Source organism: Urocitellus parryii, chromosome 4 (genome assembly GCF_045843805.1).
Source record: "Urocitellus parryii isolate mUroPar1 chromosome 4, mUroPar1.hap1, whole genome shotgun sequence".
In the NCBI taxonomy this organism is placed as follows: domain Eukaryota; kingdom Metazoa; phylum Chordata; class Mammalia; order Rodentia; family Sciuridae; genus Urocitellus; species Urocitellus parryii.
The window spans coordinates 191,703,235-191,718,000 of record NC_135534.1 but is presented as its reverse complement, the minus strand read 5'-3'; the positions used below and the strand labels follow the sequence as shown (position 1 = coordinate 191,718,000).

The 14,766-nt window shown below is 52.0% G+C and overlaps 1 protein-coding gene across 1 annotated transcript in view; it reads right to left on the bottom strand.

Moving 5' to 3' along the window:
- Nucleotides 1-14,766, bottom strand: part of Znf618 (zinc finger protein 618) — a 149,448-nt gene that overhangs the window by 66,633 nt on the left and 68,049 nt on the right. The window contains exon 2 of the mRNA XM_026393322.2: nt 1,634-1,677. Coding sequence (XP_026249107.1) covers nt 1,634-1,677 — 44 coding nt within the window. The remainder of the gene's footprint in view (nt 1-1,633; nt 1,678-14,766) is intronic.

Sequence of the window (14,766 nt, the reverse complement as noted above, 5' to 3'; positions counted from 1 at the left end):
AGGCCACAGGCCGGGTGGCACGTGCCCTGAAAAGGAGGTTGGGGAAAGCGTCATTGAAGGGAGGACGGAATCGCAGGCTGGAAGGTAAAGGGCACCAACGGGGGAAGACAGAATGAGCATTCCCACCAGGCACGGTGGCATGGGCCCATAACCCCAGCTCCTCAGGAAGCAGGAGGATCGCAAGTTCAAGGACAGCCTCGGACCTAACAAGATCCAGTCTCAGAACCGACAAATGACATCCTTCCGAGTGCACGTGGGTGGGTCACCCCTGGCTGCCTCCACACTCACTGGCAGAGCTGAGACACGTCAGAGGCCACGTGGCCTCAAAACAGAAGACATCTGCCAGGCCAGCAGCACCCTGTGGGTGGCAAGGGCCTGGCGTCTGGAGTCCCGGACTTCAATCCACCCTGCAAAATGCTGCCAGAGTGACCTTCCTGGAGCACAGAGCCAAACACATCTGTGGATTCCCCAAGTGTGTTCCAAGAAACACTTGCTCCACGGCAGGAGCCTCAGGAAAAGTGTCCCTCAGTTAACGAAGCTCGAGGACTCCCAAACATGAGCTCTTCAAAGGCTCTGAAACGCCCCCCGCAGAGAAACCTGTTTGAGGCACTTGTGGGACCTGCAGTCAGGACTGAGGGGGCCTGGAGCTCATGTCCCAGAGAGAGTAGCTGTGTGCTGGACTGAACTGGTGCTTTCTCCACTCGATTCTGCGCTCAACCCACTGACCTCCAAATTTATTTGGCCACAGAAAGAACACTCTTGATTCCCCAACCCCCACCCCAAACACAACACCACACACTCTAGGAACATTTTAGAGCACTGCTGTTCCCTGGGCCACAGGGAGGGCTTTCCTGCTGGGCATTCACAATCTGCCCTGAAGTCCAGCAGGGGAGGCCAGTGCCCATTCCACAGTCTACGTGTGTGCCAGAGAGCCACCTTCCCTGCCCATCCGCTGCCTTCTTCTGCCTCCCATGCCCCAAGTAAAGGCCACCTGGTCACTCCAGCTCTGCTCTCCGCACTGTGACAGGAGCAGCACTAGTGCCAACACTGACCAGGCCCTTACCTGGGCCCCCTGTGTTGCCGTCCCCAGCTTAGGCCCTGGGGATCTCCTTCTCCTTTCTGGTGACAACAGCTCAGCTGTCCTTGAGGGCCACCCCTCCCCCATCTTCTCCCAGCATCCAAGGTGAAGTTGGACCCCTGGTCTGGCTCCTCGGAGTGCCCCCCTGCCCTCACCTGGGGTACCTAGTGAGGGAGAGGAGCACAGGACCCAAGCGCGTGACTCCAGCGCAGGGCACAAGATCCACACGCAGATGCGGGGTGAGGGGGCGGCTCACCCCGCAGTCCACACTGCAGCAGCCAAGCTCCCCACCTTGGGCTTCATCCCCAAGTCTCCCCCGTGGGAGGGGCCAATGGCCAGTCAGAAACGCATCATCCTTGGATTCTAGCCCTGGAGGCCCACAGAAGGCACATGGAAAAGGCTGTCTACACCCTCACACCCTCTGGGAAGCTGTGGCTACTTCTCAGCAAAGAGGGCTGGTCTGACCATCCCACCTTTCCGGGAGGACCAAAGAGTGGTGGCTGTTGGTCGTGAAGACCGGGGACAGGAGGAGGGGCTGGGGCGCAGGGGTCGTACCTGCTGGCAGTGCTTTTCCTTCCGGCTGCACTGGCTCCGTCAGCCTGCAAAAGAAATCCAGAACACCTCCATCAGCCAGGCAGAAGACACCGGTCCACCCACTGCCACCCGCCAAGCTCCCCCTGGAGACCGGCTTCAGACAGACGGGCGAGCGGGCCACAAGCCCCGACCCCATTCCTCGGGCTGGGAAAACCTGCCCCTGGTGGTAAGGGGGTGTCAGGAACCCTCGCCATCCCATTCGCTGGGCCCTTTAAGCCTGGCACCCACTGCCAACACAAACCAAGCAAGCGCACAGCCCTGGGGACTCGGTGGAAAGTAAGTAACCAGTTAAATCTGAGATTGAATTGCACCATCTTTATTTTCAGCTGGGATTTCCAATAAAACAGTAGCTGCAGATTGATTCCTACCAACCAGAGGGGGAAAATCCTATTATGTTAAAATATTCTGTCCCCCAAACCCATGGGCAGGGGGAAGGCCAGAGAGTCCCAGTTCTTAATCTCTTTTATTTGGGAGTGGGGGGTGGGTGGGGAGATAAGGCTGACCAAATGAAATTTTTTGGGAATCATAAAATTATGGTTCAGAAGGAGAGATGAAGGCCCTGGGCAGAGGGAGCTGCCTGAAGTCTCATGAGGACCAAATGACAAATATCTGGGGTCCTGACTCCTAGGCCAGTGCTCAAGAGAACCCAGATGCAGACACGGAGCAATGCCAAGGTCCGCTGCCCCCACCAGCTGACACGCGCGCTCCTCAGCTGCCTCGAAACCCGGGCCGAGAGGAACCGAGTCGGGATGATGCAGCTCTGAGACTCTAGTGCGTGTTTACAGGATTTTTCCAAGCGCTGCTCAGGTTCTGTACTTGGAAACATCTGGGCAGGTGCCGCAGAACCCCCAGGACTCGGCACCGATATTCGGCTGTGAAACACTGGCACGGGCAACCCTACGCAGGACAATGACTGGCGACCTTCCGTAGCCCCCTTGCTCCCAGGTCCACTTCCGCTGCTCCCTGGTTATCGTCATTTTGTTCCCAAGCTTTTCCAATCTCCAGACTTCCAAAAGTAAAAACAGCAGCCACCTTTTTGATGCGAGCTTAGAAGCTGCAGAACTGGGCGGTGGTCTTTGATGAGAACCCGCAGTCTACAAAAATAAAGGATTTTACCCTCTCCCCCCTCAACAAAGGCTGGATTTCCAACTTCTCTTAAAAACCAGAAAACCCAGTGACACCTAGGCCCAGAGTGACAACCAGCTGGAGCTGACAGACCTGTTTCTCCACAGTCCCCACCCCTCCCTCTCATCTTTCTTTGGGCACCGGCCTGGCCCTGTGAATGCCACCCTGCTGCTGAAGGTGACTCCCGCCAGGCGCCGGTACGTGCCCACGAGCCCACATGGAAACGTGCCCACGCGACAGACACAGACACTTTCATTTACTAAAAAGTCCCGCAGCGACAGGCCCAGGTCTGGCTACTCGGAAGGCCACCTTCGGCAGCTCTGCAATGTTCTATCTCCCACCAACATTCAGGAGAACCAAATAGGAAGTGGGGTGACACCGCAGAGCCCCCCATTTCCCACACAAGGAAAATGGAAAAGTCAAAGATGAGCGAGGAGGGAGAACTTGAATGGGAGCAGGCAAGAGGTCTGCCCGCCACATCACGGGAGCAAAGGACAGATAGATCACTTATAGCCTCTTTCTGCCACCCGGCATTCCACAGACCTGTACGTGACTTGTCATGATGCTTGTGTCCAAGACGTAAAGTGCTAGAGCACTTCACGCCCATTTTCAATGTTGTTGTGGTTTCTTTCTTTTTCCATCATAATTTTATGCAGCATTGACCGGGTCAAGTGTGGCAAACCATGACCGAGCATCTTGGGCACAACTGATTGTCTCTTTTATGAGCTGATGGCACTTCAGTTTTGAAGCACTAGGAGTCATGGTCATTTCTGTCTTCCACTCAGTTTTAGAAAACAAAGATAAAACGCCGACAACATTCAAATAGTTCTCAGAACACGTTGTTGAAACGCAGTTGTGTCTGCAGATGCCCAAGTGGTGGCACTAACACTGGGGTACTGAAGCAGCGAAGGGAGGAAGACCACCTGGAGAGAGGGCAGGGGTGGGAGAGCCAGCCTGGGACATGGACATGCATGGACACAGTGGGAGACGTCCATAACTGCAGGTGTCAGCATCCCAGCCATCATGGCTTTCTGCCCCCCAGCCAGGGAACCTGTGGTGCCCAGAGCTCAACTCCCAAGAGTGGCGATCCACGGCACACAGGCGGGGTTTGTCTGTATCCTCACAAATCTATCACAGTGGTCCCTTCTGCTTGAATGAAGCTTAACTTGGACCCTGCCATTTTCCTAGGCCCAAAGATCCAACACCAGCAACTTCTTGATCCCACCTAAAACACAAACTCACCTTTACCCAGCACCATGCAGCCTCATTCTCAACTTGAACTGAAGTCCAAGAGCACAGGGCTTCAGTTGGAGCCGCAGTCTAGGTTTTGCCACTGTCTACCGTGGGATCTTCAGCAAGTCGCCTATACTCTCAAGGCCCTGGTTTCCTCATCTGCAATTCAGCAGGATGCTAACTCTAGGATCCACTTCACAGGACTGGTGTGAGACTGAAGATAACTTAAATAAGGTGACAGGCACTCAGCACAGGCTCAAACCTGGATATAGTTTCAGAGGCCACAGGAAACAGAGACCCAGGCAAAGAAAAGTCCTCGCGCAAGATCACACGGCGGGTGAACGAGGAGCAGGGCCCACTTGGCTGCCCGGAATCCCACACTGTGCAAGTCAGACTCTTGAAGGTCCACAGCGCTGGCTTCACCAATGGGTGGGGCGCCACTCAACCCAGAACACAGGTGACAGCTCAGGGCACGGGAACTGCACCGCCGTGGCCATCACACCTTCCCCTTCTGCCAAGGGACACTGTGCTCCTGAAGGACGCAGCTTCTTGCCCTCGCTCACTCTGGGTCTCCCTCTGAACCTCTTTCTCTGGAGCTGAGGGTCTTTGCTGGTGAAAACAGGAGCAGGGCAGAGGGCTGGAGCAGGGCAGAGGGCTGGATCAGAGCCTCCCTTCTCTGCCCCTCCATGTTGAGCTGACCCAACCTTAACAGACCCCTCTACGGCAAATGAAAAATGGAGGGCAGATGACCCACGGGGTCCTCTTTCTCACTCTCCCATGGCTGGTGGCCGTGGACCCCAAGCCCTCCAGCCCCCATCCAAGTGCCCACCCCCATTCCCACCCCACCTATTCCCTCTCCACCAGCTTCCCCGCAGCACCTGGGCATGGCTATTTTTGGTTTCATTCGACCTTCCTCTTCCCTCCCAAATGAATGTTAAGTTGTTCTTTTCCATTCTCTTATTAAGGGTTTTCTTGGAAAGAAAATATTATTCCAAACCCAGAAATTTTATTTCTAAATTTGTGCAAATGTAAGTTGTAAGACATTAGCTGCATTTCACATTTTGTGCAAATGGCAGAAACAGGCAATTCGTGTGCTACGGGATGGGGGCTGGCCAACGATTTCGATAAAATAAACCCTTTTTTAATTTAAATGCTAATGCACTGAATTAAAATTTAATAACTGAGGAAATTGAAAAGCCGAGCAGGAATATTGGAAATAAATCCAAGCAGAAACAGCTGAAATTAAAAATTCTAGAGAGTGGGAGGACAGCAGCTAAGCTGTCTTATATGATTACATTTTTTTTTTTTTCAGAATGAAGCAAAAAAAAAAAAATCCTATCTCTCGCTGGCTCTAGGGCAGTAAATCCACAGTGCTGTGATTTATTGCTCAATTTTCCTGAGGGAAAAAGGCTTTCTTTCATGCTGAAATATTTCATAAATTTCAAGCCAGCATAAATTCTTAATTTAAAAGTTATGGAGGTCACATTTAGTGCACTGGTACGGTTCCAAAATCTTAAAGGAATAGCAGCAACCAAAAAAAAAAAAAAGAAAAAAAAAAAAGAAGGAGGGGTAGAATTTTTTTTTTCTTTCCCATTTTGGTTTTAATTCACAAGTTGAAATTTCATTATTAAAGATTCCTCCTGGATGGATAGAACCCAAGCATGTGGGGAACTGATGTGTGTTTGGAAATCTGCTATAAAAGATAAAGAGATAAAGATTTAATTCAATTATAAAAAAAGGCATTTTTTTTTTTTTTTAAGCCACTTGAGGAATTTCTGGTAAAAATTTCCTCCCTTCATTGCCCGGGAAGGGGTGAGGGTGGGGGAGGGTGGCCAATGTAATTGCTTCTCTTAGATCTCCAATCTTTTGTGCACACTGATATATTCATTTGTTATACAGCTGTTCAGCGGCGGAAAGAATGCTGGGGCGCCCATAATTCTAAGCAAATCAATCAAAAATTAATGATTTGTCATGCTTGCACAATGGAGGAAAAACAGCTCCTTGGGTCCTGGCTGCCTGGGCTCGAAGAATAAAATGCCTTTCTGAGATAAGAGAGCTAAGCCAGAGGCTCAGGGAGGCTGAAGTAGCACCACAAACATGGGGGCCCCAACGCCCCAGCTCTGTGAGCATGGAAGGGCCACCATCCTGGAGTGGGCACGTCCAAGATGGCGCCTCGGCCAGTCAAGCCCAGGACGGAGCCTACACAGCACATCTCTATGGTGGTGTAATTAGGATCATGCCTTTTCCCTCCCCCACTGCAACATGAAAATCACTTCCTCTTGGGAGAATTGAAAGCCTGCCCCCTCCCCCCACTATTTAATTTGTCCCTGCTCATTGTTCTCCCAACACTGCTAATACACCACTGTCAATGCCTTCCACCAACTCTAGGAGACTAAGGCCACGGTTCCTGCAGTGCCCACAAAATACCCCCAGACCCGGTGTCACTCCTCCTGGGCAAAGACCACATCCTACAAATGGCCAAGTCTCCAGCACCCACTCAGGGCTTGGCATGAGGCAAATACTCAGCAAATATTGTTGAATCCGTTAATTGGGATTATTTCTCAGGAGGTACCTGATAATGAGGTTGCCTAGATAAATGAACTGCATGGCAATTACTTGGATGAAATACATCAACTGATCAGTAAGAATCAATTGCTCCTTTACTCACTCAGCAGGTAGTTCTTAAACACCTACTATGTGCCAAGCACTGCTGGGCTCTGGGTGGGTAGCCTCGATTCCACGGGAGGACAATTCACGGTCCATTTTAGAAAGTTCACTGCGGCGGCCATGGTGTAAACAGAGCATGAGGCAGGGAGAATGCAGAGGGCTGGCGAGGCTACTGCAGGACAGGAGCATGTGATGTGGTGGCCGGGGCTGGGGCTGCAGTGGTGACAGGGGTGAGGAAGAGATGGCTTTCGAATATACCAGAAGGCAGAGTCAATGGGACTTGCAGATGAACTAGGTGAGGGTACAAACGAAAGAGTCAAGCAAGATGCCAAAAATCTTGGGCAAGAGCATCAAGACCTTCCACGTCCCTCTGATGCTTGAGAATATCAACCATTAGCCCAGCACCATACAGCTCACTTGATGAGGGGAGGGAAGGGCAGGGAAGGGCACGAAGACAATGCTCCCCTTCTGACCATGAATTAACCCGGCACCCAGAGGGGCCAGGTGACTTGCCCAAGGGATGGTCCGAGGCTTGGCCAGGCTCCCACGTCTTCTCACTGCACACCCAGGGCCATTTCCTCCACACACTGGGCCCTCTACCTCCAGAACCATGGAATGAGGCCTGGCCCCAAGCAAAGAGGACCAACTGCTTCCCCAGCCAACCTCAGCCCCCTGGACACAGAGAGTCCTCACTTTATTCACTGAGTGTCCTGAAAGATATCTTTTAAGGGTGACTGTGCCAAGGCTGAACAGTGGCTTTGCAAGTTGTAAGGAAGACTGTTCTTCTCAAACTAAATGCATTATAAATTCTCCAATTAAACTGTGTCTCTAATTATGATTCTAACATGTGGTACTTGGTTTTTAATTCTGTTTTCTTTCCCAATTGAATGTGGCTGCTCTAAGCCACTGACGACGGCCCTGGGTTCCAAGTCTGAGGGGTGGGTGGAGATCCTGGGTGAGAAGAACTAGTGTGAGGACGGGTGCCTGCTGTTTTCCAGGAAAAACTCACAGGGTTCATACTAGGAGTGGGACTCTGAGCACGGTCTGGGGGGCATTCCCACTAAAATGAATCAGACATGGCTCCTTATTATTCTCTCACCCAAACAGTTCTGGGTGTTACTATTAAAGTGCCTACTATGTGTTGGGCACCAGGACAGCTGGGGACACAGCCCAACAAGAATAATCAGGGTGACAGGCAGCGATGGCTTGGTGACTTGGAACTATCCACTTATGATTATCAGCTGATAATTCTGAACAGAAAGGGCCAGGTTCCATGAGCAACTTCGACAACGTGATCTAGCAAGACTGCAGGGTCACGGGCCCCGGAGGGAGGGGTGTTTGAACAGGAAGCCCGGAGCTCCTACTCCACACCCACAGGCAGAATAGAAAATCTAGAGGCCAACGGAGCTCACGGGCTGGGGGAAGGCAGCAGTGTCCGCCACCTTCCGGGCAGCGAGAGGGCACCACCTTGTCCAGCTGGGAGCCAGGTCGCTCAGCCAGGCAGGGCTGCTCGATGGCCTGTGTCTCAGGAAGAAGGAACCAGCCCCAAAGCCTGTGAACAGTCTCCACCTGGAGGTCCCATCCAGGCTCCTCCATTGAGACCTGGCAGAAAGGAACATGGGCGGTCGGGGGGACCTCTTTTCCCTGCCATTTTGCCATGCAGCAGCAACAGTGCTCCACGGGAGAAATGTGAAGGCCGTCCACGAGGGAGGCCCAGAGACGCCACCATCGACTGGCCAAGCCTCCAAACCAAGGGAAACTCGGGGAGAAAACTCATCTCTTCCTTTCTCCCAGTTACGGGGCCTTCTGCCCTTAGTCTCTGAGGTCAAGTGTCAAGAAATGAATCTGGTTTCTTGGAATAGAACCAACATGGGCCTGTTTCCCAGGGGCGGGGAAGGGGGTCCAGGGTTCTTCTCTACGAGCAGCTGTACCGACTGGATCTAGACCCCAATTACTGTCATTGTCACCAATGGCAAGCTGGTCATTGTAAGCACCTGTAAATCAGGCAACCCTGATTCTGAGGCTTACGGACAGCCCTGAATGTACCCGTTGGTCCCCATATGGAGAGACCAGAGGCAGGGGACCCGGAGCAAAGGCTACTGTCATCTCCCAGGATGAGAGCCGAGACCTAGAAGTGGGGGGAAGGTTGAGCTGAGGAAACTTGGGCCTGGTCTCCCTCCCAGGGCCAGCTGCAGGACTGCACTGGGGACAAGGAAGCCGCTGGCCAAGGCGAGGACGGCCATCCTGGGAGTCAGCCTGGGCGGAAGGCCCGCCACTTACTGGTAGACCTCTGACAAGTCACGGCAAAGTGGAGTGAGGGTTGGGGGTCCTAGTGCCCACCCCGCAGGGCTGCTGTGGGGTGAAAGGCGCCAATGGGCCCTCTGCTGGAATGAGCCTTCACATCCACATGGGGTCAGCCAGAACCACTAACTCAGCAGAGGGACTCAAGCAGGGTGACCATTCAGGAGTGGCTGCATCTGCTGGGCACCTCGGGGTCCACCAGCTCGGGCACAGCGTGCAGCTCTTACTGAATATCCCCAACAGCCCTCCAAGGTCTATGCCAGGAGCCCCGCGGCCAGGAGAGGTCTCAGAGGCAGCTGGGTCGGGGGCCAGGACCCCACCCTAGCTGCTCCCCATCCAAGTCCACCTTCCAACCCTTACTCTGTCCTGCTACAGGGTGGACAGGTGACCTTGGAGAGTGATTTTTCTCTGTGTTCTAGAGACAACACACTCCTCTGGGTCCACAAATGCTTGTCTGTTTGTTTTTTCTTTTTTTCTTTTCTTTTTTTTTAAAAAGCATCTCAGTTCCTCACGCTCACACAGTTAATCTCTCCATTTATAAAAGAGCGGGTCATGTGACTAGATTCCACAAAAATTCTCTCTCCAGGTTTATGATTTTACAGAAAACTCCAGGGAAAACCGCCTGGAGCGAGTTAAAACCAGATCAGCCATAAACTATGTCCTGGTACAGCCTCACCACGCCAAGACTCAGATTACTCATTAAATATGTGATAAATATTCACTTCAGATCAGCAGGAAGTGGGGGAGGGTAAAAAAAATAGAAAACTTTTTTGAGTCCTGGGGAGGGGGAAACCTATTACAAATAAAAGGAGGTGAAAACTCCAAATTAGATAAACCCGGAATTGGGGACAGGGTTCTAAGCCACCCTCTTAGGTATCTGTAAGTGAGGCAGGAGGAAGAGGCTGGCCTCCATTTCCTTCAGGGGCACCCAAGGCTCGAGCCCCCAGGACGTGGTCAAATCAATGCCATTGTGCCCAGACAGGGAGAAGCAAGAGCCACTCAGGCCAGGAGAGCCCTCTTCTAGACCCCTCAGTCTGCCCCATGGGGCTGCCAGCTGATGGCCTCTCAGAGACCTCCCAACCCTGACACCTGGGGCTGGGCAGACGCGGGTTCACATTCTGTCAGGGCCACAGATGGCTCCCTGACCTTGCTCCAGTCACACCACATCTCTGAGCTTCTATCTCCTCCAGAGTAAAACAGGTAAAAACCACCCCATTCCACAGCTGCTGGATACTGAAGTCTGCCACACTGTCCATCAGGGCCAGCAATGCCGCAGGTGTCACAGACCCGGACGATGTCATTGTGATTACATGGATGGTGGGAAGTAAAATTAACACATTTAAAAGATTCTGATTGTTCCAGCAGGATTTATTTGGCCCAGTGGTTCTTACCATGGAGCTTGGAGGGAATGGGCTGGGCTCAAACCCTGGCTCCATGACTCCCAGGCTAGGTGACAACAGGTAAGCCACTTAAACTGTGACTCAGTTTCCTCATCTGTCAAATGGGAGTGACGATGATACTTATCTCACAAGGTTACTGAGGTCTAAATTGTCTAACATACATAAAGCTCTCCAAATAGTGTCTGACACGTACCATTACCCACAGAAGTCTTACCTATGTAATTGTTTTTTATTCAAATGATTTCTCAGTTCATAATAAATTTTAGCTATAAAATTACCATTTATTAAAACTCAGAAAAGCTGGGCACAGTGGTGCACGCCTGTAGTTCCAGCAGCTCAGGAGGCTGAGGCAGAAGGATTGTGAGTTCAAAGCCAGCCTCGGCAAAAGCAGGGCACTAAGCAACTCAGTGAGACCCTGTCTCTGAATAAAATACAAAACAGGGCTGGGGATGGGGCTCAGTGGTCCAGAGCCCCTGAGTTCAATCCCAGCACCCACCCCCCAAAAAAAGAAGAAAAAAGAAAGAAAAACACAACTCAGGAAAGCCCTCCTCCCTCTAAACCTCCATTTCCCCAACTGTAACTGGAGAGCTGGATGACATGGGCTGTGACATCCTCCTCCTTCTGCACCCTGCTGACTCTGTGGTTTCCCTCTTTGCTCCTTTTGTCTCTTGGCCTGGATGGCCTCCTCCAGGAAGCCCTCCAGGACCACAGGACAAGCCTGCAAGCAGCCCAAACACCACACCCTGCAGCCTTGCCCTGGCCACACTACAGGTTTCCCGAGGCTGGCTGTGTCGAGCACCCTGTGGATCTACACACCCAGCGCTGTGCTGCAGACGGGGCTTCGTAAAGGTCGGTTAAATGGACTAAAACTAGAATGGTACTGCCAGCACTCAGAGAACCGTGGCAGTGACGGGCCTAGGGGATCATCTAGTCCAAGAATGGCAGACCACTGCACTTTCAAGGCCGCTGTCATCAATGAGGAGTGGCTGCCTGGCACAGCGTGGGGAAGGAGGGCCACGGGAGCTCAGCAAGGCAGTGCTGTCTGCTGTCTGCTGTCTGCGGTGGGCACGGTAAAGCCGGGTCCGGCGGCTGCTTGCCCCTCATCTAGGCCAACATGGTCCTTGTGTAGACAGAGAAAGTGAGGTCTTCTGACCCCCACCCCCAACACCCTTTTCCAGGTCACTCCATTCTCATTGGCAAAAACGTTCCTACGTAAAGGAGCTGTGGTCTGCTAAAATTTGAAGTAGAAAGAGACATCAAAGAAGAGAGAAGTTCAGAGACAATGAATACACACAGGGGAAAAAATACAAGGGAAGAGCAGGGCTTACTTTTGTTGTGGAAAAGAAATAACTACAGAAAGGCAGAGTACTTGTTCTAAGTAAGATCGAAAAAAAAAAAAAAAAGAGAAAGAAACACAGAAAAGTCTGGAACACAAGCTCAAAGTAGAAATCTTATGAATTCCCATTGCAAAATAACTCCTGGTCAGCCAACCACGATCTCTCTAAATATATCACAAGATCAACAGTCCAGGCAAGCAGGGAGGGGAGAACAACTGCATGATTTTTTTTTTTTCATAATCAAAATAGTTCCTCTCACAGTTGGAAAGGAAGGGTCCACCCATTTTCTTCTAAATGAGAGGCCCATGAAGAAAAAAGACAGAGTGTAATTCTACACATCCCAATGGGTGCACGCTGAGGAATTCGGGCAGCCAGACTATTTTGAAATTATTCTACAATTCTGTTTTCTTTGCTAAGAAAAAAAAAATCCTTGTGTTCTAAATTCATTAGGGCAGACGTGATTATACAGTGGCTTCCATGGGACCATGTGGAGGGGAGGAATCTGATCTGGGACTGTCCTGTAGGGTCTGGGCCAGAAAACCAGAAAAAGCCCTCTAGGTCTTCTAAATAGAGGCGGTACTGCACAGGGATTTGAGTGTGTGGTGATGGATGAACAGAGAGGCTCAACAGGACAGAGGGGCAACCGGGATCAGTCCACGACCTGCTGCTCCCATGCCCAGGCCTGTCCTGAGAAAGGGAAAGAGATGGCACTGCAGACTGCTGGAGCTGTCCAGCATAAGGCAAGCTCTGCCCAAGGGGGTGGACCACAAAAAGGGAGGGCTGGGCTATGCAAAAAACACTGGGAGAGCCCAGGATGCGTGGGGACCTACAACCCAGGCTTCCTGTTCCCAGGTTCCAATCTTCCTGCTAAGCAGCCCAGAGGAGAGCAAGGGCTCCTGGGAAATGTAGTCCTGGGTACCACCAAGCACAGCAGGACGAGGAAGGGATGGGCCTATGGTTTAAAGGAATCTGAAAGTCTGGGAAACAGACGCCTGGCCATCAGATCCCAGTCCCGCGACACGCAGGATGCCTGGGTCCCCCAGCAGAGTTCACCTCTGGCTCTGCAGAGAACTCCCAAGACGGAAGAAGTCTGAGGCCAGCTGGGCCGAGGGAAACCCACTCTGAGGACCCCAGAACTTTCCAACTTCAAGGCCACTCCGGATCCACACTGGGACTTTCTGTGTCATTTCTTCAATACCAGCGTAAAAGGCCAAAGCCTTCTTAGCCTACAGGAGCAGGCTTAGCCCTGTGAGCCTCTTGTCCTGGCTGCTGGAGGCTCAATTTAACTACATTCTGCAAAGAAAGAAAGGGGCCTTCCCTTGCTTTAAGGCTCCATCTTGCCTCCCCCGGGCCACAGGGCCACCGCCCTCCCCAGTCTTCTTAAAGCACTTATTGCCTGAGCCATTTGAACGGTATTGATCAAGCGGCTGGTTTACTCAGTCATCTTTTTATGACCTGTCTTCCAGCTGCACCATCCATCTTCCCCAGGCAGAGGCCATGCCTCTGGATTCCCCAGTGCCCACCAGACAGCCCAGCGCTCAGGGAGCGTCCACACAACATCCTTAAAGGGGAAGACGACTCAGAGGCCTGAGCCTGGGGTGAGGGGGGAACAGCGCCTTCTACCAGGGCTCCAGGCGCATATGCGCGGTGACTGGGGTGGCTCCCCTTCCACTGCCTCTCTTAGCTCTTCACAGGGCAGGAGTCGTGACTTCCATATCAGAGAGGAAGGAGCAGAGGTCAAGTTGACTAGCGGAGCTGAGATTCAAACCTGTATCACCTTCCAAGACAAAGACCGAGCTCCCCTTTCCAAGACCCCACACCATGCTCCTCTTTCATGAAATAACTTGATTTAATGAAGTCATTAAAAGAGCTCATACACATGACTTCTAGAGCAGCAGGTGGGGCACAGACGGAGGGCTACGTAAGCCCACCACTGTCTCCACTGTCACCATCCCGACAGTGCCTCCAAAACCACCAAACTCATTTCAAGAAGTCAGCCTAACCCAACGTCAGTGTTAACCAGTGTCACAGCAAAAGCAGGGGACTCCGGACAAACGCCCACATTCAACTCAAACTGGGAAATCACAGAAAGTCCTGTGACGCGGCATTTGAAGACATGTGTTCTCACAGGTCCACTCAAAGCGCTGACCTCCCCTGCGCCAGGCTGCTACCAACATGATCCTCAAAGCTAGCCTTGCCTCCCACCTCACACGGCCTTCACTAGTGAACACTTCAGCCGCAAACACACACGCTGTCCCTCATGCATAGCCTCTAGAGCCAGAAGGTTGGTCGGATGCAAGAGAAAATAAAGGCCTGGAAAGAGATTGTGCATGTGGGTGCACGCAATCTGCAACCCCTATCACGGGGGCCAGCCTCACCCCTCCTCTGGGGTGCCCATGTGGGCCTCTGATCACGGGCTCTGAGTATGAGCTTTCAGCCTGGCATGCAAAAAATTAACATTCCAGCCACAGCTCATGGTTTGGTCCAAAGTCTTTGGACAATTAATACAAGTCAGCAGCCACCAACCCCAGCTACGATGCAGGTCGAGGAGGCAGCAGGGTGGCCAGACTGGCACGCCGGCTCTCCCTCAAGGATTTTTCTTCAGGCACCAGCACAGCAGTTGTGTGCTGCAGCTGCCGCATCTACTGCCACAAGCCTGGTCCACTCTCAAGTTCTTGGACTCCAGGACTTCACTTTGAGAAGCAAAGTCTGAATATTGTGCAAAAGAAGAAAAAAGTTTCCTGCTCACAGATGTCCCCTGCATCGTTTACAACACATATTTGGGGAAAACCAACGTGCACAGCAATGCCATCTAATCCCTGCTTAGATGATGCTGACGGAGCCATGGAGACGATGCTGGAGCTGCATGGAAAACACGTGCTAAGACGAAGTGACAAGGACAGAATCGACAATCCACCTGACTCAATGTAACATTTACATCAACAAAGGCTCCACGCACACAGACTCCCCCAAAGCTTGTGCCTGGGATGATTATAACACGAGTGGCTTTTTCCCTCCTTCCTGCTCAGCC